The sequence below is a fragment of the Perissodus microlepis genome, chromosome 13 (assembly GCF_051167445.1).
Source record: "Perissodus microlepis isolate ML-2025 ecotype Zambia chromosome 13, ASM5116744v1, whole genome shotgun sequence".
Taxonomy (NCBI): domain Eukaryota; kingdom Metazoa; phylum Chordata; class Actinopteri; order Cichliformes; family Cichlidae; genus Perissodus; species Perissodus microlepis.
This window is the reverse complement of record NC_140473.1, coordinates 33,275,412-33,302,005: the sequence shown is the minus strand read 5'-3', so window position 1 is coordinate 33,302,005 and position 26,594 is coordinate 33,275,412. Positions and strand designations below refer to the sequence as shown.

Below are 26,594 nucleotides of genomic sequence, written 5' to 3'. Positions count from 1 at the left end.
CACACACACACACACTCTTGCACACACACACACACACACTCTTGCACACACACACACACACACTCTTGCACACACACACACACACACACACTCTTGCACACACACACACACACACACTCTTGCACACACACACACACACACACACACACACACACACTCTTGCACACACACACACACACACACACACACTCTTGCACACACACACACACACACTCTTGCACACACACACACACACACACACACAGTGCCTTGTCTTTGTAACCAAAGGGGGTTTTACGAGGGGAGGTACTTATGTAAACTATTGTTTATTGTAACGAGGTTTTCCAATAAAAGGCAGCGAGCGAGGCCGGAGTCGGGGTCATTTTGTGGTAGGATTCGAAGTGCGTTCCTGAGATACCGACGAGGCCTCCCTTGTGCAAGTAAATCGATCGACCGCTGTTGCTTTGTTTTTCCTTCACGACAATAAGTCTCTACAGTAGCGGGACATGTGGAAACACAGACCCAACACAAATCTTCAAATAACACTGAGGAAAGGTTAACATTTTATTGTAAGATCTCTGCTATTACTGAAGTTTGGCTAACGAACCCACAGAAAGAAAAAAATGAGTGCTGGCATATTAACCAAAATAAAAGAGAAATGAGGGGTTGTTGTTTATGTTTTCCATTTAGCCAAGGAATCCATGAACCATGCTTGTGGGAAAGTAACGCGGTGTAAAACACGCCGGGACTGTATGCACAGGCTGATGCTGTAATGACATCGTGGTCAGCCCACTGTCTGGGACTGCTGCTGGAGAAATGCCTCATGGGTATCACTGCAAGCTCACCATAGCTGCAAAGTACTCAAACACTACTGTGCAACCTTTACACAGTGTTATTAAATACACTGGATACATACATGCATGAATAGGACCTTATTCTTGATTCAAGCCCTAGCTGTAAGCAAAGTTAGCGCACGCACGCACGCGCGCACACACACACCTGTAAGGACTCACAGGAGTCAAGTAGGTCCAAGAGAGCACAGAGGAAATCATGCTGCTGTGAGAGTCACCGCTACGCTCCAGCACATCGCTCCGAGTGGAACAAGCTCCGCCTTCATCAGACATGGTTCATTTTGTCAGTCTGACAGCTGGACTGTAGGCACGCCCATCAGCAGCAGCTACCTGCCACGTCTGCTCTGACTTGATAAGAAACCGCAGTGAAATTACGAACCACTGACCCGAGTTTCTCTCTCAATGACACAGTCGCTCCGCTTCCCTTTCTTCTGTTCCTGTCACTGCGTAAACTAAATTGTGTTGCACAGAGCCTCCGTGACCGAGCGTGTCCCACTCTGACTCTTACCATGCACCCAACACAAACACTGACATGAGAACGAAAAATGCACCGTTAAGCTTACCTGTATAAAGCTTCCACTGTTTCATCAGGACAAAGTGTCCATGATGATTTTTAATAATGCAGAGCTGTCATTTCTCTCAGGCTAATAAAGCTAATCTGTGGCTCTGTGTTAAATCACAGGCAGGATTGTAGCCTCCCCGTTCTCACGCTAATGTTAAGATTTAAAATACGGGGAATTATCTTGACAGGATGACAGCTACGCTGGAACCCTCTGTGGCTCATTACCAAGGTCAGAAGCATCCTCTGAAGGTGTAGTAGTAAATACAGACAATACCTACTGCGACCATCACTGAAACCAACCAACACCACGGCAGCAGTCACTCAGATGCTCAGCTGCAAGACGAGCGAAGCCAGGAGCAGTACCCTCCATGGGGGAAGACACTGGAGGCCGAGCAGCCAACTCCCTCGCTGTGCCCGAGAAGGACAGCAAGCTGCCCATAGCTGAGGCCAAGCACAGACTCACAGCCTTGGCCTAACAATGCTCGTGTCAGAAGGTAAGGCCAAATTATAGATAATAAAATCAGGTTAAAAGTGGAACCTGGGGGCAGTTAGGATTTTGGAAATGTCTGTTGTCAAAATGAAAATGACTTGATGTCACAGAATCGACAGCAGCATCCTTTGTCTGGAGTTTGGTACCAACATTTATGAGGACGATTAAACCATCCTTACAAACAACATGAATCATTAACACTGAAAACAGAAGTTATAGAAGCTCCAAGTGGGAGGAAAGGGATCTGAAATGTGACTCACGTAGTGGGAGAAACTTCGAGCGAAGAATTTGGCTCCCAAATGCGAGTAAACGTGTCAAACCAATGCAGATGCTTCCACCCAGGAGCGGTGCATGCAACAGAAAGGTCATTATCGTCAGATCAAGATGCAAGTGGAAACCATTTAAGAGGGACAGCAGTTCAGCTCCAGATGCAGGAGCTTCACTCACACAAAGGCTAAGCTTCACATAGAACTGGCTGCGTGTACGTTTACAGTCAGCGACTATGATTAGAAGAAGAAACTGCTCCTCCTCTGCTGCTATGTGACGATATAGAACATCTGCTTCTCAAACTGAAGCTGAAATATGGGCCGGTGCTGAAAAGGAACCAGTTCAGAACTGGCTGGAAGTCTCATGTTTCCATGGTAACAATGGCTAGGATAAGATCCACATTCAGATCCGTCTAAATCGGGATGGGGAGCTCCAGGCCTCGAGACCTGCAGGTTTTAGATGATGATCCAACACAGCTCCTTAAAATGGCTAAATGACCTCCTCAGCGTGTCCCCTGGTAATGAACCCATCATGTGATCCAGGTGTGTTGACCCAGGAAGCTGCAGGACGGTGGCTCTCGAGCCTGGACCTCCCCACCCCTGATCTAAACTCTCGGGTCAGAAACTCTGGTTAACAGTGCACATGATGTTCATGCATTAGTACTTCCGCTAATATAGTAACGTAACACAAAGTGTCCCGAGATGATCGACGTCGAGTCCTATATTAATGAAATTTGGAGCAATATGCACGTGATAGCAGAAGAGCAGCGTTAGCTCAGTGAGGCCAGAGTGTCAGTGCAGTCTCTCAATAGAAAATATCAATGAAAGTGAAGCAATGCTAAAACTACAGACACTGGCCTGCAGGGACCTCCATATCCTCAAAAGATGATCACCTCACTTTGTTACTGTGACACATAGTCTGAGTTTTTCTAGAAAGCAGCACATGGTTTAAAAAATCTACCACAAAAAAACTACTTCAGTTAGGGCTCCAATCACAGCCTGGTCAGCTGTCAATGTGAACACCCGCAGAGACAGCACTACGGACACATCTGCCTGCCCTCTCCAGGAAACACGTTCAGTTTAACGTCCTGTCATTAATGCAAACTGTGGAAAAGTCATGTGTGGAGGACGAGCGAGAGGGGACATCTGAGACACCTTTACAGTAATCTAACAAGTTGTCATCAGCATGTCTGATGTTACGGAACCTGCCTCTGTTCTACACGCTGAAGCTGAGCTGAGACAGCAGAACGCCACGGACACACACGCCGCGGACACACACGCCGCGGACACACACGCCGCGGACACACACGCCGCGGACACACACGCCAAGTACAAGGTTTGAGGTAAAATATTCAGGTGTGCTGTACGTTTACTTTTGTTCTTGAGAGGGAGCAAGTCAGAACTATTGGGTCTCTGAGGTCACACCGTTTTCAAACCCAGCGCCGTCTTTCGCTACTCAGGTTAAACATGATATATACGTCACGCAGTTACTTAGTTTTAATGTAACTTTTATGATTCTTTCTGGGTCACAAAATAAACCTTTAAGATATTTTCAGGTGTGAATGTAGCTGAGTAAACTTCAAATATCTGCTCGGTTTATCAAGACATCGCATATTTGCGAAAGCGCTCCGACGTTTTCGGAGACGTCTGCTACCCACCAGCTCGACAGCTGACCGGGAGCTCGAGGCTCACTCGAGCCGCCGAGAACAGCGGACTCCCGACACATCATTTTCAGATCGCTGCGGTCTTTTTGCTACTCAGGTTAAACATGATATATGAGTCACTTAGATAACTTAAAAATCTTATTGTTTGGCTTTTCAGGGTTTGATTTGTTCCTGAGTGAATCGGTTTGGCTGAGATTAAAGTTACAGTTTTACACAAACGGAAAACTGATTAAACAGAATTACTCCAGTGTCCTGTTGTATTTGACATAGAAAGAACAGACGGCTGAGTTTACTAAACTCCACCGAGACAATCTGCAAATTTCATTAAAGTTTAATAAACTATCATCTTGTCTTTATTTTTAGTGAGCACCTTAAACACTTCCAGCTGTAAGCTAATGATAGTTAGAGCAGATGCTGCTGGTGCAAGAAGCTGGACGCGTGATCTGATTAGTCGACTATCAAAATACTGGTTTGTGGCAGCCTAACTGATACCTTTAAAGAGAAGCTTGGGACCCACCTGTGCAAGCTTGCTTTGATTAAGCTTTATTTTCTATCTACTTTTGGATCATAAAGCACTTTGTAACCTTTGTTCTTGAAAAGTGCATATAAAACTTGACTTGCTACACGTAAGAAAGAAAAAGGGGAACAGTTCCTCTCTTGAACAGAGCTGAAACTTTCTCACTGCTTAAAAGAAGAACTGGAAAGAAAGTAACATTCAAAGCATGAGCAGAGCTCAGAAAATAAAGAATACTACAAAGTTAACACTCTTCAAGAGTCTGAAAGGTCTTCTGCCAGCAAAAAGTCTTCATTTTTAAGCTACCCGGGCCGTGAAAACTGAGCCACGGACGGATTATTAGACTTGTTGCCCGGGTGTGCAGAGAGTAACCCACAGCACGTACACGACTCTGACCACCTGCATGTTTACTGTCATTTTGTGAGTTTCCCTGATTACTTTATATCTTTCAAGTCATAATATTGTGTCTCAGTGGGTTCATTTGTGTGTTTTGTGACCACTCTCTAGAACAGAGTCTTTGCGTAGCCCTTTGTGTTTTTGGTCATTTAACAGCTCTTTGTTGTTGTGGGAGTTTGGGGTCTGGGGGCGCTTCCCAGGTGTTTTATTTCTTAGTTTGGTCGTCCCTCTTTAACATTTCATGGCTTACACGCTTAGCACACTTTACCCCGCTGGTTCTGGACCGTACCTGATTTTGTAGTTGGGTAAGGTGTGTTTCTTCTTGATGACCCGTTTCAGCTGGTTGACTATGATGGAGGTGAGCTGAGGCAGTGGCCTCCCTTCAAACTGGGACTTCACCTCAAAATCCACCAGTGGATCCTCGAGGAAGGAGAAGGACCAGTGGGAGAAGGGCACGCGCGTGAACTGCAGCCTTAGCCTGCCCACCACGCGCCTCATCTTAACGAACAGGTAAGCAGACTTTCCGAACACCAGCTCGACGTCGATGGCGAGGTGGAAGCCGCCATTGTACTCGATGTCCACCTCGAAGTTGAGCTCTTCGGGCATCCCGTCCTCGTTCAGATGCACCGGCTTCATGACTTTGGCGGTTTTAAAAACCGGCAGCGAATTCCCGAGAGAGAAATCTTTCAGACTGAGTCCCTCCAGGAGCCGACCAGCTGTCTTGGTCTGCAGCAGCTCCTCAAACTCCACCTTAATCTTTTTGGTGAGCCAGTGTCTGACGACGGGAGTGTCTCTGAGCTCCCGGAATAGGAACAGAAAGATAGCGTTTAGGAAATGGCACGTTTCGGCTTTTCCTGCATCGATGGGCTCGCTTTGGGAAGGCGGTGGCGGCTGTTGTTTCGGGCCGCCGCCGGTGACGGCTGCCTCCTGCTGCCGCGTAGAGGCGGCCTCTGGCTGCTTAGATGCGGTACATGTCGCGCTGTCCTGCTGCTGGCCTGCTTCGGCATGATGGCTATTAAAGTAATCCTTCAGCGCGTTACCGGGCACTACTTTGACATACTGCACTGTCCTGCCTACGGGCTCAGGGCTTCTCCGGTATATTAGCAGGAACTGTACTATCAGCGTAACGACTGCACCGAAAACCGCGGAAACGAGTATTAAGTAAATCATGTCGAGCACGCGCCCTGATATCCACTCAAAGTGTTGTGATAACACGAAGCAAGTTCTACTTGGGCGCTCTCAAAGCTGCCATATCATCGGCTTCTTTCCTGAGCTTCTCTTAGCTTCTCACCTGATTGGACGAATGGGTTACGTGACTGTGCGTGATGACGAAAGCAGGTTTTGACGCGTTCAAGCAGACTGCGAAACCTGTTGACCGGAGTCACCGGGTTCCGCGGCCCTCTTTGTAAACACGGCTTTCCTTTGGTCACAGTCTTGAACATACGGCTGCCATGTTACCGAAAACCATCACTTCCTCTAAATATTCATGTTTATTGTTCATATTTTAGTGCAAATGTATTCATTGCCAATAGAATAGAATAGAATAGAATAGAATACCTTTGTTGTCATACAGATGTACTAATGCATCTCCAACTCAGATGAGGGAGAAGAAAGGGGCGTGAGGTGCAGTTTCTGCAGCACTGTATACATATGATGAACAGTATTTTTTTTTAAATATATATATATATATATATATATATATATATATACGTGTGTGTGTGTGTGTGTGTGTGTAATATACAAATTAACAGTTATGTTATTTCCTCTTTGTGTGAAAAAAAACAAAAAGCACAAACTGAAAAATGTGAACGAATTTAACTAAAACCAAATCAAAGGGTAAGACTGTCTAGCATGTTTTTCCTGAACAGTCCTGCAGGGGTCACTGGTGTCTTTCTCACTGCTTTGCACTTTTTTTTATTTTTGTTGTTTTACATTTCAAATGAACAATTAAAGAAAACGCACGAAGACAGGTATCATGAAAAGAAAATAGGCACTGCACATCGTTTGTCTAACACTATGACACAGGTGGAGCATGGTGGTGGCAGCATCAAGCTGTGGGGTTGGCAGTAACCACAGAGGGAATGACAGATCCACTGGATCCAACCAAACAAAGAGAAATCTTTGATTTATCAGTATATCCTACAGTCCAGATGGAATATGGAAGTCACAGGATAGAATTTAGTCTTAGGACCAAAACTCTGAAAGTGTAAAAAACACCCAATCCCCTGAGATTTGGCTCATTTCTGTTCAATAACTGTATATTTAACAAAACCACGTAAAATGTGCTACTGTGCCATCCCCTTTCAGAGGTACCTGAACAAATTAATTAATTACAAATCAATGTGTAAAGTTGATTTGGTATTTTTATTATGCATATTGTTTCCAATACAGCCCTTTTTGAGCCCTTACATCTTTTTAAGTCATCAAGTAAATAGTATGAAATTTTAGGACATTGAAACCATATCTAATATTTAAACTAAGAAGATATGCTATTTTAATTTAAAAAATAGATAATCCTTTGGATTTCATGACACTACCGTGTTTAAGAAACAGTTGGGTTGCGGTTGTGTTGGCTTCATCAGGTGGAGGCTTCTAGCTTGGTTTCACAGCCTAGTGTGAAGCATTAGGAATAGAAATCAGCACCTCCAAGACAAGGTCAAGGTCAAGTTTATTTATATAGCACATTTCAAACAGCACAAAGTGCTTAACAATATAAAAAATGGCATTAAAAAGCAACAATGTAATACAATAATAACAATAAAAAACAATAATAGGACAATAAAAGAATTAAAACAATAACTAAAACTATTTCAAATAAGACCAGAATGCCTGGGTCATAGTGTGTTAAAAGCCAGGGCATAGAAATGTGTCTTTAGTAATGATTTAAAGTGATCAAGTGTTTGTGCAGATCTAACATTTAGGGGGAGACTATTCCAAAGTCTGGGACCTGCCACAGAGAAGGCTCTATCACCACGAGATTTGAGATTAGTCCGTGGGATGGACAGCATTAGTTTTGAGCTAGACCTCGTGGTTTTTCCTGGAGCATAGGCAGAGAGGAGCTCAGACAGGTAAGAAGAGCTCGGGCATTAAGTGACTTAAAAACAAAAAGTCAAAGTTTAAATTGGATCCTGTAGGCGACAGGAAGCCAGTGTAGAGAAGCTAAAACTGGAGTTATATGCTCTCTCTGTTTGGTACCAGTTAGCAGGCGAGCAGCTGCATTTTGAACCATCTGAAGATGATGGATGGTTGCCTGATCTAGACCATAATACAATGAATTGCAGTAGTCCAACCTGCAAGTAAGGAAAACGTGAATAACACCCTCAAAGACGTTAGCTGGGAGGTATGGCTTTACCTTGGCCAGCTGTCTTAACTGAAAGAAGCAGGACTGAACTACTGCACTCACCTGCTTATTCACTTTAAAAGTACCATCAATGTAGACACAGAGGTTTTTTTACATGTGTTTTACAGTAGGAGGAAAGGGGGCCCAGAGGCTATGGTTATGGTTCCCGGGCAGAAGAGGGTCAAATGTGGTATGCTCTAATATAACCTATTCTTTGCACAACAGAGTTCTAACCTGCAGACAGACGGAAGCTCCCAAATAGTAGATTTGGACAGACAGAAAAAGAAGAGGCAAATATCCAGAAGTCCTACCAGTGGCTGGACAGAGCTGGATTGAAAGACAGCACAGAGGCACTAATCATGGCAGCACTGCAACAAACTCTGAGGACAAGATCCAGAGAGCCTGTAACACCAGGCACGTTTGAGTGCTTTTCAAAGCCTGTACTTTCCCAGTTTTACTTGCTTGTGCACCTCGTGGAGCTGAAGCAGCATTACAGAGCCTGACTAATTATAATGAAACCAGTTATTTCAATTTATTGCTGCTGAAGGTGCTTCTACAAGACTGGCGTAAAAACTCTCCTTTTCACATGATGATATTTCTATTACAAGCAAAAGCAATACGAACGGATCGAATGGGACACCTGCTGTGCTGATTACCCCTTCAGCTTTTTTCTTTTACCTGAAAAGCACTGCGTCAAACAAAGTTGGCCCGCTAGCGTCCCAAAATAAAGAGACGGAGTGCGGCGTGAAGAAGCGCTTTGAACATATCTGGAGAGAAGTTTGGTCGTCTGTGTGTTCGCTTCTTTTCCTTTTTCAAAGGGCTTTGATTTTATTTTAGATATTAAAAAAACATTAATATTTCATCATATATTTCTAGCAAGGACGTATTCTTCTGTCGTCATAGATGAACCGCCTTCGGCTGGAAATTACGGGTGGGCCTTGAAGGCAGCATTAATCCTCACACCTTTTCATCACAGAGGTGTTTCATTTGTTTGAGTCGCCGCCGCTGGGGTGGCATTGGAGCTTTCTCTGAGGTCGGGGCAGAGGAAAACTGCGTGTTTTTACTGCGTGGAGACAGTTTCTGTCCGCTCCTTTTACATTTCCCTGCATGGGAGACATCCCAGCCTCAAAAATGAGCAGTTTGAACGCGTACAAAGAACCATTTGGTGAGTAAAATATCCATTTCACTGTCCGTGTCAGAGCGCCGTTGTTTCATTCATAACTGTTCTCAACAAGTGTCGTGAAAAGTTTCTTAAGATTTGTCACTATTGTTTATTTTGTGTTAAAACGACACATGTTGCCACATAAAATAATGTATTTGATCAGATTTCATCTTCATCTAAAGTATTTTGAACTTAATTCAATTCAATGTAGCGTCGTTTAGGATGGAAAGGAAGAGCAGCATCCGTTTGTTGGTTAACCACACAACCAAGAAAGTTTCCACAATTAGAAAAATTTCCTTATTCGACTAAGCGGAAAACCCGCTGGCCTCTGCGCTGGCATCTTATTTGCTGTCCAGTGAAGCTGTGGCGTGACGTGTGACCTTCACGCATTCAGTGATATGCTGAGCGGAAAAGAGTAGGCCACCATCAGTTCCACAGAACGAAGTCTAGTGGGCTAAGACAGATTAGAAAGAGGATCCGTTTGTGGTTTGTATTTCCGTGTTAGTGTCTTAAAGACTGCTTGTGCCTGTTGCGTGCTGTAACTGATGGCTTTCTTGATTACTGATACGTGCTGTGCTTCACAGCATTTTAAAAAGAACACATTCTGGTTTTAATCCTCCTTTACTTTTTAATAATCATTTATTCTGGTTTTGCTGTTTTGTTGTTCTATCTATTTACATATTGACTGATAGTCATATCTGTCTTAGTGAGGTGTTGGGCCACCGCCATGTGCCAAAAACTCTCCAGTGCTTTCCTGCATTGATTCTCCGGGTCTCTACAGGGACGATGGAATACCATTGTTTCAAATGATATGATGATGTGGTGGACAGCGCTGTCAGCTGGGTCGTGACTGAAGGCCACAGCTAACCTATTTGCTTTATTTTATTTCTAGTTTGTTATTACTGTAATTTAGCACTCATCAGGGAGGAACAGCATCCAGAATGTTGAGACCAGTCCAGGTCATGCTGGACAGCATTTGTTCCATCAGATACACAGAAGCATCCCAGAACTGATTCCCTGCTCTGCTTCAATAAAAACAAAGCAGTGTGTGTACGTCTGAAGGAAGCTGCATCACGCTGGACAGAGGAGACTAAGCTGGGCATGAGTCACACATCATTTGCTTTTGAATGGCTTGTTTGCAATATCAAGTTATGCACACTACCATAAAATATTAAAATAAGACTGAGCCTTGAGAATATCCCAAATACAGGTCTAAGACTGCAGGGTGTTCAGTTCCACTAACCAGTTAGTCGTCAGTGCTTCCCAGCAGCGTTATGGAATTCATATGGTCTCTGGAGTCTCTAATCCTGGGGTCTGATGCACTTCAATATTACTGTTGACTGAGGTCTGTTAGATGCATCTCCAAGCAGCATCCAAGCAGAGGGCAGTGATAGCTCAGTAGGTAGTGTTCGTCCCGTGACTCGGGGGTTCGAATCCACTGAGCAAGGTACTGTTCCTACACACTGCTCCCCGGGCGCTGGCTGCCCACTGCTTCACTGAGTGAATGGGTTCAATGCAGAGGACTAATTTCCCTACGGGGAAGAATAAAGTATCCATTATTAGAATCTGCAGCAGGTTCATGTCCCGGAGAGGTAGCTGATCACTGGAGTTATAGAAAACGTTAAATAAATCATCTAAACAGTTTAGTTTAGATCATTTGAAATGAATCTGAAAGTTTCAGAATGGTTTTGGTCCTGGAAGTGTCCGTGTTGTCAGTGATGTGGCCCGTGACCTGAAACGAGTTTAACATGAACAAAATGAAATCAGAATAGAAATGACTGGAAAATGCAAAACCAATGTAACGCATTATTGTTTTCTGAACAGCTGGTTATGGCAGCTAGTGTTAGGCTGGAGACCTTAAAATGACCCTTTGCCTACATTCTCACATCATATGAGAGTTTAAGTTCAGGGAAGGTTTCACTGACACTGGCAGAAAAGATGTCCTCCTTCACTGACTCGTGGACACGGGATGATGAACATGTGGTTAATTGGACTGTGGGTTAATGGCTGTTTGTCTACAATCCTATATGATCCAGGTATACACTGTAGGTCCCTTCACCATTATTAAACTGTAATTTAGAGCAGAGCTTGACTAACTCTGTAAGCTAAGCCAGGATGTGGAGCTTCAGTTCACGCAAAAGTGGTCATGATGTTGGAATAGGACATGAGTCAGGTTCAACTGCTTTTTAAAAACGCTATAAATTTGTATTTACAAGGGGGATAAATCCATGGACACAGCCTGAAAAGGATCGTGCAAACACTAAACATGTGAGTCATTTTAGTGCACAAGTTATGTTCTTCCCCTTTAACACCAATGCAGAGAAAAACCACAGCTGCAAACAATGTCTGATAATATGCAGTGACGCACTCATACTGTTGATACCTGTGGGTTTGCAGATGTGTCAGCAGTACCAGGGTTATAACGTCTGTTGATTTTAGATTGTGATCAGATTCTGTATTTAGAATTATCAAACATCAGATCTTAAACTTGTTGCTAGCACTCTTGGTTAAAAGAAGAAACTACTCCGTTTCTCGCTCTGAGTTCCTGTGTAAACCTCCACCATTGGCCTTTGTTTTGGTAAAACTGGTCATCTGGTATTTTTGAAATTCTACATAATTAATCTCGTATTCCTATTTTCTATTCACATTACATTTACTCACATCGATTCACTCAACTGGAGTGAGTGAACATGGTGCTAATTGCTAGCTTGTTATTCTATGACGTAACTACCCATTCAGCTACCGGCGCTAGCACAGGATTGCAAATTGTCCACGTGTCTCATGGAAAGGAAAATAAATATTACGTCAGTAAGGCAAAGACTCAAAACCTTTTCAAATTTGATGATTCTTAAAATTAGTACTTCATTGGAAGGAAAAAAAAGCAAATTTACTCTTGTGGGGTTTGACAAAGCGCTGGTCATCTGCAATACTGCATCTGTTTTTCATTTCTTTTTTAAATGAGAGACGCTATATAAACCTATAAATTTAACCAACTATAAGAGAACAGACATCCGCTGAATAACTGAAGATAAAAATGTTGTAACACGTTTTTAATGCATCCAGTTTAAAGATGTGTAGCTCTAATGTGCAGCCATTGCATTAGAAATAAGCAGTGGCCCTGAGGGTGCACTCACTAATAAAATTAACTTGAATTGAAATGTTTATTTTACCCAAGTCAACATATTAACAGTTTTCTGCAGCAGTGTTGCCTTTTACTTGTATACATTTTTGTTTTTCATAGAATTTTAATCACTTTTTTAATCATGGGATAATGTAGGTGACACTAGGGGTGGGCGATATAAACGATATACGATAGAAACAATATAAATTTGGCCAACGATAGAGCGATATAGTCGAAATCTCTATCGCGATAGCGCATGTTGATGATGTCATCAAGCTGCGGCTGTTTTGGTCGAAAGCATAGCAGCGGCTAAAACCATTATGATCTACAAATTATGGCGGGCGACAGTCCTAGCAAAGAGATGAAGCACTTTTGAAATATGGGGAAAGCCAAAAACTGCGCTTCCTCCACTTCGGTAACATTGATTCATTAATGTTGAATTCTCTCGCAGCTGTTCTGTTCCCATGTTGTTGCAGTATATTAATGACTAACCTCGTATTGTGGATGAATAATCTCAGTTGTTCTCCTGACTGAAGTTTGGCCCGTGTATAGCATCCTGCTATGCGATTGCATTTGTCCCTGACCACCAGAATCCCTCACGTTAACTTTTATCGAGTGGAAGAAAAGTTAGCGTTCATCCTCCAGCTTCACTGTGCTAATGTTATGCTAACATAGCTGTGTCGCTAGCAATCACGTAGCACAACATTATATACCAGATAGTCCAACTTCAGTAACCCTGCAAACGCCACTGCTGTTTAGTTTTCTGTCTTCATTTATGTTGGAAGTGACAGCAGAGCTGTACGTTTGAATTAGTTTCAGAAATCTCTCAGTCAGAACATGGTATGAAATGTTTAGGTGTAAACTAGCGAGCTAACTTCCTGTTAACTTCTAACTCCGTTACATTTAATAACTTCTGTTTTCATGGATGTAAAAATTAATTGTTACACCCGATAAAGCAGCAACGCTGATGATTTAATTAAAGATGAAAGAATTTAGACCGTTTTTAACTCTGTGTTCGTTTGACTTTGGGACCTGAAGCGGACGGAGTTTTGGACCCAGATTACTCCGCGAAGCTCCTCCCTACGGCAGCCGTAATGCTCTGACAATCCATCAAAACATTTTTTAACAGATTTCTGCAGCCAAAATCGGTTCGAGGTCAGTAAGCACAACCAGAATTCATACATAAGGCACACTCTCGATTTTTGAGAAAATTAAAGGATTTTAAGTGCGCCTTATAGTGTGGAAAATACGTTATACAGAAGAAAAGAATATATCGTGATATATATCATTACCGCACGTGCTTCGCGATATGAATTTTAGGCCATATCGCCCAGCCCTAGGTGACACTCACAGGGATCATTTTCTGTGTAATTCATATGATCCATGAAACATCCCTTTTTAGATTGGTCAGATGCCTCCTACACTCTTTCATGTGAACACACAGGGGAAACCCTGGGTTACCTGTGCACGTTATACCAGCTATGTGTGACCAAGTATCCCAGTAGTCAAGATTAGGGTAAGTGAATCCAGATAACAGAAAGACACCCTAGGTATACTAATGTCACTCTGTAGCACAGGTCCCTGAAAGTCTGTGTGCTGCAAACAGTGAGCAAAAAAAAAGTACACACAAAGTAAACTGTATGCAAATTTTACACATTACAAGTTTACGTCCTGACGCCTACTCTGTATTAGAACCACATCTCACTTTCAGAAAAGGAAGTGAAAAGACTGGAAAGTTCAGCCCTTTTCTAAATGTTTTATGTCCTTTTTAATATATGCTTTGAAGGAGGGGTATAAACACTACGCCACCAGCTGAATTCTCTACAGTTCAGGAATATGCACACTGAATAATGAAAGAGACACACGTACCACCCAGGGCCAAGTATGTTAGGCCGAGTTTTTACAAGGTGTGTGTATTTAGCTGCTTTCAGTCTAGACATCGCTGTGGCTTGGGTCAGGTATTGGCATGCCATTCACTTCCATTCATGTGTAGAAAGAAGCACATGACAAAGCACAGGCCTTCTACACAGGCTGCTGAGAAACTGCTTTATCCTTTCACAGCACACATGGGTGGTCAAAAGGGAAAAAAGCTAGGTTCACCTGTGTGGAATTATGACCCTTAGCAATGTATTATGATGTGGTTTATATTTCATCTCTTGAACTTTATCCCGAGCATGCAGATACATGCTCTGCATTCCCAGAGAGGGAGAAACAATGCTCCACTGATCTGGGGTTCAACTTACACTTGATAACTGGGTGACTGGTCCTGCTCTATACTTAACGCTCTATACGACTCGGAGGTGCAAAGCGACGTTATATGCTGATAGTTTTGTCTTTTTTAACCATTAGTCACCTAATTTACTCCAATTTTAGCCAAACTACATTGGCTCCCTGTCAAATATCGCATAGATTTTAAAATTCTTTTGTTCACTTTTAAAATTCTAAATAATTTAGCGCCCAGCTATCTCTCTGAACTACTCCACTTATACAATCCCAACAGAGCACTTAGATCGTCCAATCACAGGCTCCTAGCACAACCCTGGTCTCGAATGAAGTCGAGAGGTGACCGGGCCTTTGCATCCGTGGCACCCAGACTCTGGAATAACCTCCCTGTTCATGTTCGTACTGCCGAGTCGATCCAGTCTTTTAAATCACGTCTTAAAACTTATCTTTTTACTTTGGCCTTTGATTCTAACTAGTTGGCTGTTCTAGCTTGTTGTGTTGTTACCTATTGTTTGTTGTCCTGTTTTATTGTTTGTTTTAATTGTCTCATGTTTTTACTGACTGTGAAGCACTATGGTCAACACTGTTGTTTTAATATGTGCTATAAATACATTTTGATTTGATTTGATAATTTACAGACTGTGTGCTTCCAGGCAGCCATGACTGTATATTCATATTCGTGTGCTTCTGTTTATGGAAGTAAAACTTTATTAGTAAAACTATTATTGTTCCACGTTATTTTTGTCTCGTGTGGTAAATCTGGCACGTTGCGTTTGACCTTTCCAAAAATCCGATCTCACGTAGTAACTTCTCTGAAGGACATTATGATTGGAGGGTCAAAAAGATTTGTGTGGACCAATGAGAAGTGTTTCCCTTAGCAACACATGTTCTCTCCAAACTTGTCACACTCTGTCATTTGATCAGGAACCCTTTCTCATCACATTTGAAACCTGTGCTGCTTTAGCATCACTCCTATCGCACTGGGATACCCTTTCTTGTAACTAGTACATATACAGAAGATCCATCAAATTTATGACGAGTGCTACTGCATCATTCAGCAATCCACAACACTGCTGATTATAGAAGCCAGGAACAGCTTCTCTCTTCCTCTCCACTGGCCCGTCGTTTGATCAGCTGGATAGTGTAGTGGTAATACTACACACCTTCGGAGCAGGAGTCACAAGTTCGATTCCCAACCGGTATCCAGTAAGGGTCCTGGCCAGACCCCCATGCTAAAACCAAGCCCTGGAACGGCGCGGCTATGTCTGCAGCCTGTCTGCAGCTCGGACACAAGAATTTCACTACATGTTGTACTCTGTATAACTGTGTGACAAATAAAGGTTGTTTGTTTTTGATCCCCTTCTTGCTCCTCTGCAGGTCATCTTCTGATTTCAGGCCATTTGTGTTGTTTTGCACCAGCAGCATTGAACGATAGTGCTAATGAGCAAAGTCTTTCTAGAAGCAGCACATCCAGAGGAAGCGATTAGGAGTATGAAACAGAGTGAAACGTGAGCTGTAGGAGCCATTTTTGGGTTGGTACCTCACGTATGCCGCTAGAGGTCACATTTTGAGTTTTTCGGTATGGTGTGTTTATGTGCAGGTATTTACGGCGTGTAATTAACGCCAGGTGTTGTTGTTCAGGAGGAAGCAAACAGTTTGTGAGCGCTGCGCTGTTATGATAAATGGTGTTGGAATAAAGACTCGAACGTACGACTCGAGTTATTGGATAAGTTCATTCACACCAGTGACATCACGTCGCCCTCACCAACGAACACCTGAGTGGGTTCAAGCGCAGGCTTAGCCTCTACATGAGTAATTAAGTTAAATATCTGGTGCGTGTTCAGTTTAAGGAAACATTTGAAGTTGGATGAATGATTTACAAACACTGAATGTGATGTTTAAGGCGAGAGCCAGCGTGTCCTTTGTGTGTACTCTTTATTGTTACTCATGTATGTAGGAGGTCAGACAGTCACTGATCGAACAACCACTGCAGTTCAGTCCTGATTGATACTAAATGACCTCCTTCACTCTTTGTTGAGTTCGTTCTGAACTGAATGTTGCAACATAGAAAACTGTACCCTGCTGTATACACGTGCTGAGCATTTTAACAGTTACACCTCAGGTGGGTCACATGTCTGAATTTAATACAAAAATGGCAACATTGATTGTTTTACATCAAAACAAAAGAACTCTTTAGCTTTTCAAGTTTGCTTCCTAATCTGTGATCACGAAAGGGTGAAACGTAACCCAGACTATGACCGGTCCAACAAGTAGCTGCAGTCTCTAAACCTTAAAGAAATCTGGAAAAACAATGAAAAGACTCAAAAATAATAAAACCAGCGAAGCAACGGCCATGGATGTGACATGAACTCAAGTTAGCAGGAGAAAGCTGTAGTATTAGGAGTATTTTTCTGCAGCTATATACATAGTTCAGGGAGTCATCGGCAAGTCCCATGACTGAATCGTTTTCATTTAGCTATGGAAATGCATATTAGCACATCCAGCTTTGGTGCGAGGAGCCCAGTCACATCAACAGACAAACTTTTTTACAGTAATCAGGTGACATCAGAATTTCTGACATTAAGCAAACATTGCCCTGTTTGATTTTTCACAGCCACAATTTTTCCAACAAGAAATCCACAGTCACTGCAAGACCTGAGGTGTACACGTAATAAGTATATATAATCATGTGACATTAAAGAGAGTGACATCCAGGAAGTGCAGCGTCATACACTGAAAAATGCCACTTGGAGTTAAGCCTGTGCTATATGGTGAGCTGAGCTCTCAACTTTAATAAGATAATAATGACTATTAGGTCAATTGTTTGAAACACTGCAGATGATATACTGACTGACCAACTGATGGTGGAGCGCTCGGTGTCATCATCAAGTTCTTTTTGATGAAGACAGATAATTAAATTCAAGAGAGGACTTTTTAGCAAGCGTAAAGGAAAGGCAGCGTTTCTCTGGTTTGTGCCATCGTTTTGGTTTCCCACACCTGCAAAGATACAAAACTGAAGCTCAACCTAAAAGAGTTTCATTACAGCAGAGGAAGCGGATCAGTCGGGGAAACCGCGATTTTTAGGGTTTTTAAAATGATTATTATTATTTCCAGCTAATGTCATAACACAAGGCTGGGCAATACGGCACATGTAATGTGCATGATCTCACACACACACACACACACACGCGCACACACAGGTCGTGGCTGTGGAACAGGCACGTGTAGAAATATGTGCTTTAACATCAGGATGTATCTTATTAACTAAATGTCCAGTACTGTGAATTCTACATTTAAGCGAAGGATTCAGGTTATTGTTCTGGGTATATGTTGGTCTCTTTGTAGAACTGTAACACATGCATGTGAATGCTTTGTTTTCCTTTATAAACCTTCATCAAAGAGCTTCATTACTGTGGGCCTGTGGGAAACTTTCATTTACACGCCTGCATCTTATCACAATAAAAGAATTCAATAAATATTTGTTAGACTTTGTTTTACTTTTTTTTTTTTTCTTAAGTACTTGACAACTTATTTGGTTAGTAAATAGTTACAGTCATTTTTCATTTATTTAGTCAAAGCATTGTAACTGTCTGCCCTGATGTCAGCCACGATGTGTTAGTGTCTAATCAGAGAGCTGAGTAGGAAGAGAAAAGGACAGAGTGGGAAGTCGTGAGTTTGAGTCATTTTGGCTGTGCATCTTTTTCCCCTCGACATTGTTGTCTAAACAGAGAATGTTTTATTTGTTTTGGTCAACCCAGCTTTTATTTTGGAAATGTTTTTCGACCATGACCTGACATTGAGAAAAAACCCACCATCCAACATCAGAGCATTTTATGATTATCGTTATTACTAAATACAGTTCTTTAAAAAACGGTTTAAATCTGAGCGAAAACTGCCAGGATGACTCCTGATATTTAAACAAGTCTCCATCCTGATCCGCCGGTGTTTGACTGGAAATGTGTAACGTACATATTTCATTACTTGACTCTTGTTGTCCTGAGAGCTCCTTGGATGTCTTATGACTTTAAACCGAAACACTATGTAGCTCTGCATGTTTAGTTGTTTTGTACACGTGTAAGTTATCTGCTGTAACCCAAGAAAGACCAGCGCAGGACTGTATTTGGCCTGAGTGCAGTGCGGTGCTGAAAAGCCGTCTTTGTGCTGCTCTCTGAGCTGTTGGAGGTCAGTCGTCCTCTAACAATATCCAGATTGTTTCAGAGTTTTGCACTGTTATCAGGTGACTTTACCTTTTGTCTTGTATGTTTAGGAAACCTACATGTAAACTCCGACTTTGCACTTTTTTACTTATAATGTAGTTACAGACTGTTCAGGACACGTTTTCTTACTCTTTCAAATGACCTTTCACCCAGTACAGCCCGGCGCGGCACAGCTGTCTGCGTCACTGTTTCTAATCATTTCTCTGTGACTGTGGCCGTCTCTGTGGTGTAGGAAGTAGATCAAATGAGTAATGGTGACCACATCAACATTCACGCTATTAAAGCCTCTTCCTTTTTTCGGAAACAGACAGAAGCAGCTCTGAGCCTGTGGAGGACACAGACACCACCAGCTTTGTGGCAGAATTTGTGAGCAACCTCATTATTCTTTTCTCCAGCCGTGTGTTTAACGCTCTCATTGTCTTGACTTGTCTCCTATGTAGTTTGTTTTGTGCTGATTTCTCATTGTTCTTCCTTAGAGTCTTACAGTAATCTGCTAAGAAATGTACCATAACTGAACACAGTGTGCTGTGATTGCTAGCGCCCGAGGGCTCATCAAAGAACAAGTTGCAGCAGGCTGTCTTTGCACACCAGAGTAATTTTCTTCCTCAGTTACAGTCTTTATCTCATGAAGAAAGAGAGTAGGAAGCTTCCAAAGTAGACAACCTTTTTCTTGCTCAGGTTTCTCTCTTCAGTTCTGTTTGCTTTTCATATCGTCATGTCTGTGTTTGTCTGTCCCACAGTCCTTGGAGGCCAATTATCCCGTGCAAGTAACAGATCCCCATGGTGAGTGAGGGCTTTGGCCTGCTGTATAAAGGATTTATGGATATTTATTCTGTCATCAAAATAGTTACAAACTGGATTGGATTTTATGTAAAAGTCAGTTTTAAGAAATGGAAAATGTAACTAATTTATCTTAAATTGCATTTAAATTTTTCAGGAAAATGTGAAGTAAAGATTTCAGTCTTTTTATTTGAGATGTTTTGGTTTTTTCGAGAACTTGGATCTAATGTTTTACGTAATAAAATACGTGATAAAGGAGAAACTTGGGTATTAGTCAGGCAGTACAAATTCATGGCTTTGGCCATCTAATACATCAATTAATGCTGTTGCTGTTGGGTTTGTAAGAAATACTTTCACCTACTCTAGTAAAGCTCTGAACGACTTTGGTGTGTCTGTCCACCTGCTTTAAGCATTACATCACCGTCTGCTTGTTAACAAAGTCAAAGTTTGGGTTAAATGCAGAAACAAGGGACCTTGTCACCTGCAGACAGAAGCTCACACCTCGCTTCAAAACGAGGGAGCTCCATTGATTTACGATGTTAGAATTTTTTTTGTCCGAACAGATTTTTACCAACAACTCTGACATCAGTCTGGTAGGACGTCTCAAACGTTCAGTTTATACATGCTACGAAGATAAACTTACAGTCAAAAGGCCGGTATCAGAATGATGGGAAGCACCACAGTATCAGTCGACGTGGTGGTGCCAGTGGAACCAGACCAGTAGGAACCCGTGTTTAGTGGTGATGTGAGTACTGACAGGAGTTGCAGGATGAGCTCTGATGTGTACCAGTACCAGTGGATATGACCTAACTGCAAAAGCAGCTTAAGAAACGGGATATTGTTCAGTGTCAAAGTCAGTCGACTGATGTCAACCCAACAGAAGCTGCTGTTTGGTTACACACGCCACTTGAGAAGACCGACAAACAAGCAAAAGCTGAAGGCAGCTGCAGCAAAAGTCTGCTAGAGCTAAAATTTTCACATTCTTACAGCAACCAACTCAAAGTACCACTGATCTGAGATGATGTACTGATGGCGTTTTGGATGCAGCTGTGTCTGTGATGCTGAGTAAATGAAGACGTGGTGGCCTTTCTTTCTGGCTGCTGATTTACACCTGGCCACAGTCGGAGCTTTTGCACCTTTTCTTCTGTTACTGTGAAAGATGTTTGATCGCGTTGTTCACTGAAAACTGCATTTGTATTGTACACATGTATATGTATTCATTCTGACTGTAACGCACTCATGTAGTGATGTGTTTCCAGCAGACGCTGTGACGCTGCACCTCAGTTCGATGCCCTCGAGATACCTGAGTCCCTCCTCAGAAGACAGAATAAGACAGGTCAGTATTACTAGCTCTGATGCACGTGACGCACTTTTAGTGCCAGGGTTCAACAGATGTGGTACGGAGGCTAGCGACAACAATGGTAACAATTCATTATGGTCCACATGCATTTAACACATGTACGTTTCACGTGGCACGACAACACTGAACACAAAATGATTCAACGTGTCTGTTTCACCTGATAACAGGGTGAACCATGGGCTGTTTACATTAGGATACTATACTACATCAGGGGTGTCAAACATAAGGCTCGGGGGCCAGAACTGTTCCAGCAAAGACTCCAATCTGGCCCACTGGATGTTTAAACTGTATATAATAAAAACCTCCCAACAGCCACTCACAGTGCACGAATGTCTTTAAATTCTAGATTATTTCTTACAGTTTAAGATTTATTGTATTTACCACAGCAGCATTTCTTTATCGTGTTGAAAAACAGATGTACTGTTGAAACGGTGCTTCTTTGTCTTATATAAAGATATGTGTGTGAGCCGTTGTGTTTCACTGGTCTGGCCCACACTAGATCAAATCAAGCTGTATGTGGCCTGTAATATAAAATGAGTTTGCCTCGTCTGCATTGTGATATTTTGTGAGCAGTAATTGAATTGCTCATGTTTCTAGTGCAGCGCTCACTAACTCTGAAAACCACAGCTGTTTTATTCCCTACATGCCTTTCACAGGTAACAAGTCCATAGGAACTGAGTAAAGCATGACGTGCACTGTACTGTTAGACACTCTTTATTGAAAACTGATGCAATGCTTTGCTTCTTACAGAAAGTGATTGGTTATACTGCTTTGGCACAACTGTGTGGCCCGAGCAGTTAATAACAAAACGTTTCCTATGGCCACATATCAGCACAAAAACAGATTATAACAGGGAGGACACACCGTCAGCACGGACCGGTGCTGTGGTGTCCTTCCAGCCTACAAACCTGGATCTCTCCCTTTGTTCCCTGTTGTGCTTGAAGAGAACACAGTGGCAGCGTGGCAATGCACTGGTTAGCACCAATGGGTGGGGATCCTCTGAAAATACGACCGCCAACAACCAAACATTATTCACCAGATCTAAAGATGTGACACAGAGCATAGTCTGTGAGAACCTTTTATTTTAAGCTGTGATTATACAGGATGTGGTTTGGTCTCACTGAAGGTGCAGCTGTGAACTTTGCTAATAACAGAGACCGAGCACAGTAGGAAGAGCGCTCACATGACTCCATTTCAGGGCGCTCTCTGAAACACGGTGCTGCTGCTGTCGGTAGCGAGCTTAAAGGGGACAGAAGATTTGACCCATTCCAGTCTATTCCAGTCTCTCCACTGGTGAAATATTCACATCCCTCCAGCACAGCGTCTCAACTCTCTGCTCGACCTTGATGTACTGTGCAACATGGCTTATGTTGAGACATGTTTAATTAGCACCAGCCAGGAAAAAGCATCACACCTAAACCTCTGATCTACATTTGCTGCCGAGTGAAACCTAAACCTGCTCTAACCGAACTGCAGCGACTACTGAAGGCAGTAAATTTACCACAGTATCCAAACAAACGGCTGATTAGTTTTTTCGCAGTGTACAAGCGTTGTGAAGCGTTACAACCATAACGATTGTAGGGAATGTAAACGTTTCACATTTTTAACTATTTAAAGCAGGCAAGCAGTTTCCATGTTTGCCTCTGTCCCAGGAATGGTCATAATCCTTTCTCTTATGACACCGGGACATGGATTACAGTGAGGATTAATGGTCCATATTGTCTTCATCCACAGCATGCTAGTATCCACAATCCAGTTGAGGAATATACCTGCTAAATACGTACATAGAATTAGAGTTGCTAGCTATAGTGCTGCAATACAAGCTACAACGTCGCTCCACACGGGGCACTTTACCAAAGATATAACTGCACATCACGGCCATCAGAACTTCTGTTTGGTACATGCACTGCAGTATTTTTAGCACCAAAAAGATCAAATGAAATCTATTAAGCTGTAATTCTGTCTTTCTTACTCACTCCACTAATGCAGTAATTAGAGTTTGCAAGTATGGGCATATATTGCTTTCTCATTTTCATGGCTTTGACAGCACATGTATAGACTTTCTGCATTGTTCAGGATGCAGTAGCACTAAGGCCAACACAAAAGTGGATGTGAGGCATCAGCAGGAGAAATGTAAAAACTCTGCCTCATGCCCGTGTGTAGCAAATGTTTTGTCTTTTACTGCAGCGGCTCTGCAGCAAAGTACAGCAGCTTGAATAAGCTTTATAATTTTTAAGTATAAAGGGTTGCTTTAATAACTGTCCTCCGTAAAATATATCCTCACTACTTGGCTGTGTATGTTTTCCACGACTCATGAAAAGGTCATTGATAATATTTGGTTGCGACCGATCAGTCCAAACAACACTCAAAAACAATGTTTCCACCTTGAGTTAATGGTAGTATTTGCTAAAAAGGTGTATATTCCTTTACAAATATTACACACCAGCACCTGCAAAACGACACAGAATGGAAGTACTGGGTGTACGGGCTGCCCTGCTGAGACACCCAGCAAATCCCATCATGCACAGACATACATTTGGATTTAGCAGAGTAGTGGGTCGGTGAATGTAAAGTTGTTCTTTGCAGCACTCATTTTCACATACCCTCAGCAATGTTTGTAGTCCTGGGGGAAAATGACCAGTCCACAGTAGCATGTGCCTACCATTCATTCTTTATGTTTCTCTGTGTGCAGCCAGTGGAAGATGTGGAAGAATGCACTTGCCCCACTTCTTCTTCACCAGGTAGGTCAGTTACTCGTGCTGAACCCTTTAAATGAAAATATCAGAAGGAACTGAAATACTGCTTATCAGACTAACAGCAGTTTTACTTTGATTTAAATTTGACAGTAATAATCATATGATGGTTACACTTTGGGAGAGGAGTTTGAACACACCACAATCTTCACGATGGGCACTGTGTTGTACTCAACACAACTAGAAGAATACGTGACTAAATTATTAAAGAGGACCTATTCTGCTACTTTCAGCTTCATGCTCATTTCTTTCACTCTGCTTGAGCTTTGCATCATTGAGTTCAGAAAGCTTGGGATGACACAGCGGTGCAGTGTTTAGCCCCGTTCACTCACAGCAGGAAGGTTCTGGATTTGAGCCCTTTCATTGTGGACTCGCGTACACCAGTGGGCGCTCTCTGGTTATTCCAGCTTTCTCCCACAGTCCAAAGACATTTAAGTGTGAATGGTTGTCTCTCTAGGCAGGTTGCACTCCTGCCTTTCACCAATGAAAACTGGGATAGTCCAGAGCCCCTTTGCAACACCCTTCACTCTCCTTTTGTGACACTTTTATTCTGATTGGCTGTAAACAACAAAGGCTTGTCGGCGGGGCTTCTCGTGCTTTGAGCAGAGCTGTTGACTATACTGTTGAACATAGGTTTGTTTTTTTTACTCTACCTGAGCACTCAGTGCTCTACATAACATGCTTCATTCACCCATTCATACAAGCACTTTGTTCCATGCTTAAAAGCTTTCTAACAGTGGGGTTAGTATCTTGGATATCTGGCGTGCAGACTGGAGCAGACCAACCTTCCAATGAGAAGGTGACCTGCTCTACCTCCTGAGCTACAGCCACCCAGACTAAAGCAGTTTGATAAGCTTTTTGCCTCAAAGGGATTTCTTGGATGTTTTGAAACCTTTTCCATGTTAAATGTGCGTTTGTTTTTCATCGTAACAGAAAATACTGACAAGCTAAATAGTTGTTAGCAAATTGTTGTTAGCAGATAGCAAATGTTATTTGGTAATGTGCTTGAGCTAACTCAATCTTCCTTGTCCATCTCTGAGTTCAGACTATCCCAAAGAACTACAGTTTTTAACGAACCCCTGCGAGAAGTGCTTCTGCCCGGCACCCCCTCCCAAAATCAGCGACCTCATGAACGACAAAGATCTGCTGGACTTGCTGCGGCTCAAATTGGATCCAAACCACTGCACCATCAAAAACTGGAAAAACTTTGCGAGTCGTTGGGGGATGAGCTATGACGAACTGACCCTGCTGGAGCATCGGACCCAGGGTTCCTTGTCCCACAGCCCCACCCAGGAGTTCCTGTTACGCTACAACCAGAAGACGGTCACTGAGCTCACTGAACTTTGCCGCATCTATCAGCGCATTGATGTGCTGCGACTGCTGCAGAGCTGGATAGAGAAGGATTGGCCGTCGCGCTGGCAACACACACATTAATCAATTTGACTCTTAATCTTTCAGGGTTGTACTTGATTTCCTAATTTTCATAAGCTTTGATACATGCTACCAGTTTTTTGTATCTTTAGTAAATGAGCTTGTGAAATGGATAAAACAATGCTGTCGAACCCGTCTGTAGAGAATATTGCACAGTACTGACCTCACGCTGTTCTGGATATGGTGAATACAATGCAAAGTCACAGATCTGATCGGTGCCTGCAGATCACCAGTATATTTCTTACTTGTGACCTGACGTTGGCACACCTGCCGCAGATTCTGAGTCTTCGGAGCAGTGTTAAAGACTGACATTAACTAAATCAGATGGAGTTGGATTATTCAAATTCAAGCAATGATGTTGATGTCAATGCTGCAAAATTTAATTTTCTTACTTTGTTTTTCAAAGGCTGTTTAGATATTTTCATAATACCTGGGCAGAGGCAGAAACATGTCACTGTGCAGTGCAACTCAACAACAAGAACAGAAGTTACAGGACAAAACACTGGAGTTGGACACTGAAATAGCTTCACCGTAATGGGACAGTTTGTACATAGTGATTCCACTGACTTGTTCATTAACACAGCGGTCCCCAACCTTTTTTGCTCCACGGACGGTTTAATGTCAGACAATGTTTTTACGACCGGCCTTTGAGGTGTGGCAGATAAATACAACAAAATAGAATGATCCGACCGAGACACAAACGCTGGTGTTTTGTAAATATAATAATAATAAACGCAAATTCACTGTGTAACTGTGTAACTTTATTAGCAGCGTCCTCCTGAAATACACCAACAACATTGACAGTAACATCCTCCTCTCTTAATCCCCTCTGGTTACTATGGACACGCGGAAATATTTCTTTTAAAAGAAGACGCAGAACTACACGGAAAAGACCCAGGGAAACAGAGTTCACGATAACAACCCTGAAAAACACAAATTTCACACCCGAGCCTCAACTCTCGGTACCACATGAGTCAGACCGGTACCGGGCCGTGGACCGCTGCGGTAACAGAGATTAATTTCACACTTAGTTCTGAGACAGTGTATCCATACATCTGATGGTTTCCTGAGTTCTTAAGGGAAATGTTTTCCCCCCCAATACAAAAGTACTCATTCCTGTCAACCTTCACTGTCTCCGTTTTTCTGTTCAGCTAAATATGAAAAAGGGAAATCCTGATGATTTCAGAAACACTAGCATGGCTCTAGGTGCAAAGAATTACCCCCCCAATAGGATTTTCTATTGGTGTGGATTACTGTTTGGGGGTTTTGGGGGGGGAAACATGAGCCCATGTTAACAGGATCCCCTTCATAACTTTTTGAATACTAATCATTAGCATAAATAAAGCTGAAAGTAGAGCCATGTTATAAACATTAGTTTATTGGAGTCAAACACCTTTTGTAAAATTACCCAAAGAAAATAACCTGTAAACTAAAAAGCATGCATTTGAAGTATTTTTAAGAGCTTTTGTTTTATCAGTATGAAAT

General features: G+C 42.5%; 2 protein-coding genes across 4 annotated transcripts in view; one reads left to right on the top strand and one right to left on the bottom strand.

The window, feature by feature from the left end:
- Positions 1–6,046, bottom strand: part of pdzd8 (PDZ domain containing 8) — a 46,697-nt gene extending 40,651 nt beyond the window's left edge. The window contains exon 1 of the mRNA XM_084949009.1: positions 5,012–6,046. Within this exon, the coding sequence (XP_084805135.1) occupies positions 5,012–5,892 (881 nt within the window). The 5' untranslated portion in view covers positions 5,893–6,046. The remainder of the gene's footprint in view (positions 1–5,011) is intronic.
- A 2,797-nt stretch (positions 6,047–8,843) lies between these two features.
- On the top strand, positions 8,844–26,585 carry edaradd (EDAR-associated death domain). 3 transcript variants are annotated; one of them, XM_084949012.1, is made up of 6 exons: positions 8,846–9,227; positions 19,093–19,151; positions 19,526–19,568; positions 20,825–20,901; positions 23,618–23,666; positions 24,724–26,584. In XM_084949012.1, the coding sequence occupies exons 1-6, from the start codon at positions 9,170–9,172 to the stop codon at positions 25,110–25,112; spliced, it is 675 nt and encodes a 224-aa protein (XP_084805138.1). In that variant the 5' UTR covers positions 8,846–9,169; the 3' UTR covers positions 25,113–26,584. The 3 variants fall into 3 exon arrangements, with proteins under 3 accessions (XP_084805141.1, XP_084805138.1, XP_084805139.1); XM_084949013.1 differs by having other exon boundaries at positions 8,848–9,227; positions 20,828–20,901; positions 24,724–26,582; XM_084949015.1 differs by lacking the exons at positions 19,093–19,151; positions 19,526–19,568 and having other exon boundaries at positions 8,844–9,227; positions 20,828–20,901; positions 24,724–26,585.
- Positions 26,586–26,594: the final 9 nt, after the last annotated feature.

What these genes read in the sequence shown, in the direction of transcription:
- edaradd (XM_084949012.1), top strand. Translation starts at nt 9,170, where the DNA reads ATGGGAGACATCCCAGCCTCAAAAATGAGCAGTTTGAACGCGTACAAA. An exon ending in CGCGTACAAAGAACCATTTG is followed by an intron (nt 9,228 to 19,092) that starts GTGAGTAAAATA and finishes TTTCGGAAACAG; the next exon opens with ACAGAAGCAGCTCTGAGCCT. An exon ending in GCAAGTAACAGATCCCCATG is followed by an intron (nt 19,569 to 20,824) that starts GTGAGTGAGGGC and finishes ATGTGTTTCCAG; the next exon opens with CAGACGCTGTGACGCTGCAC.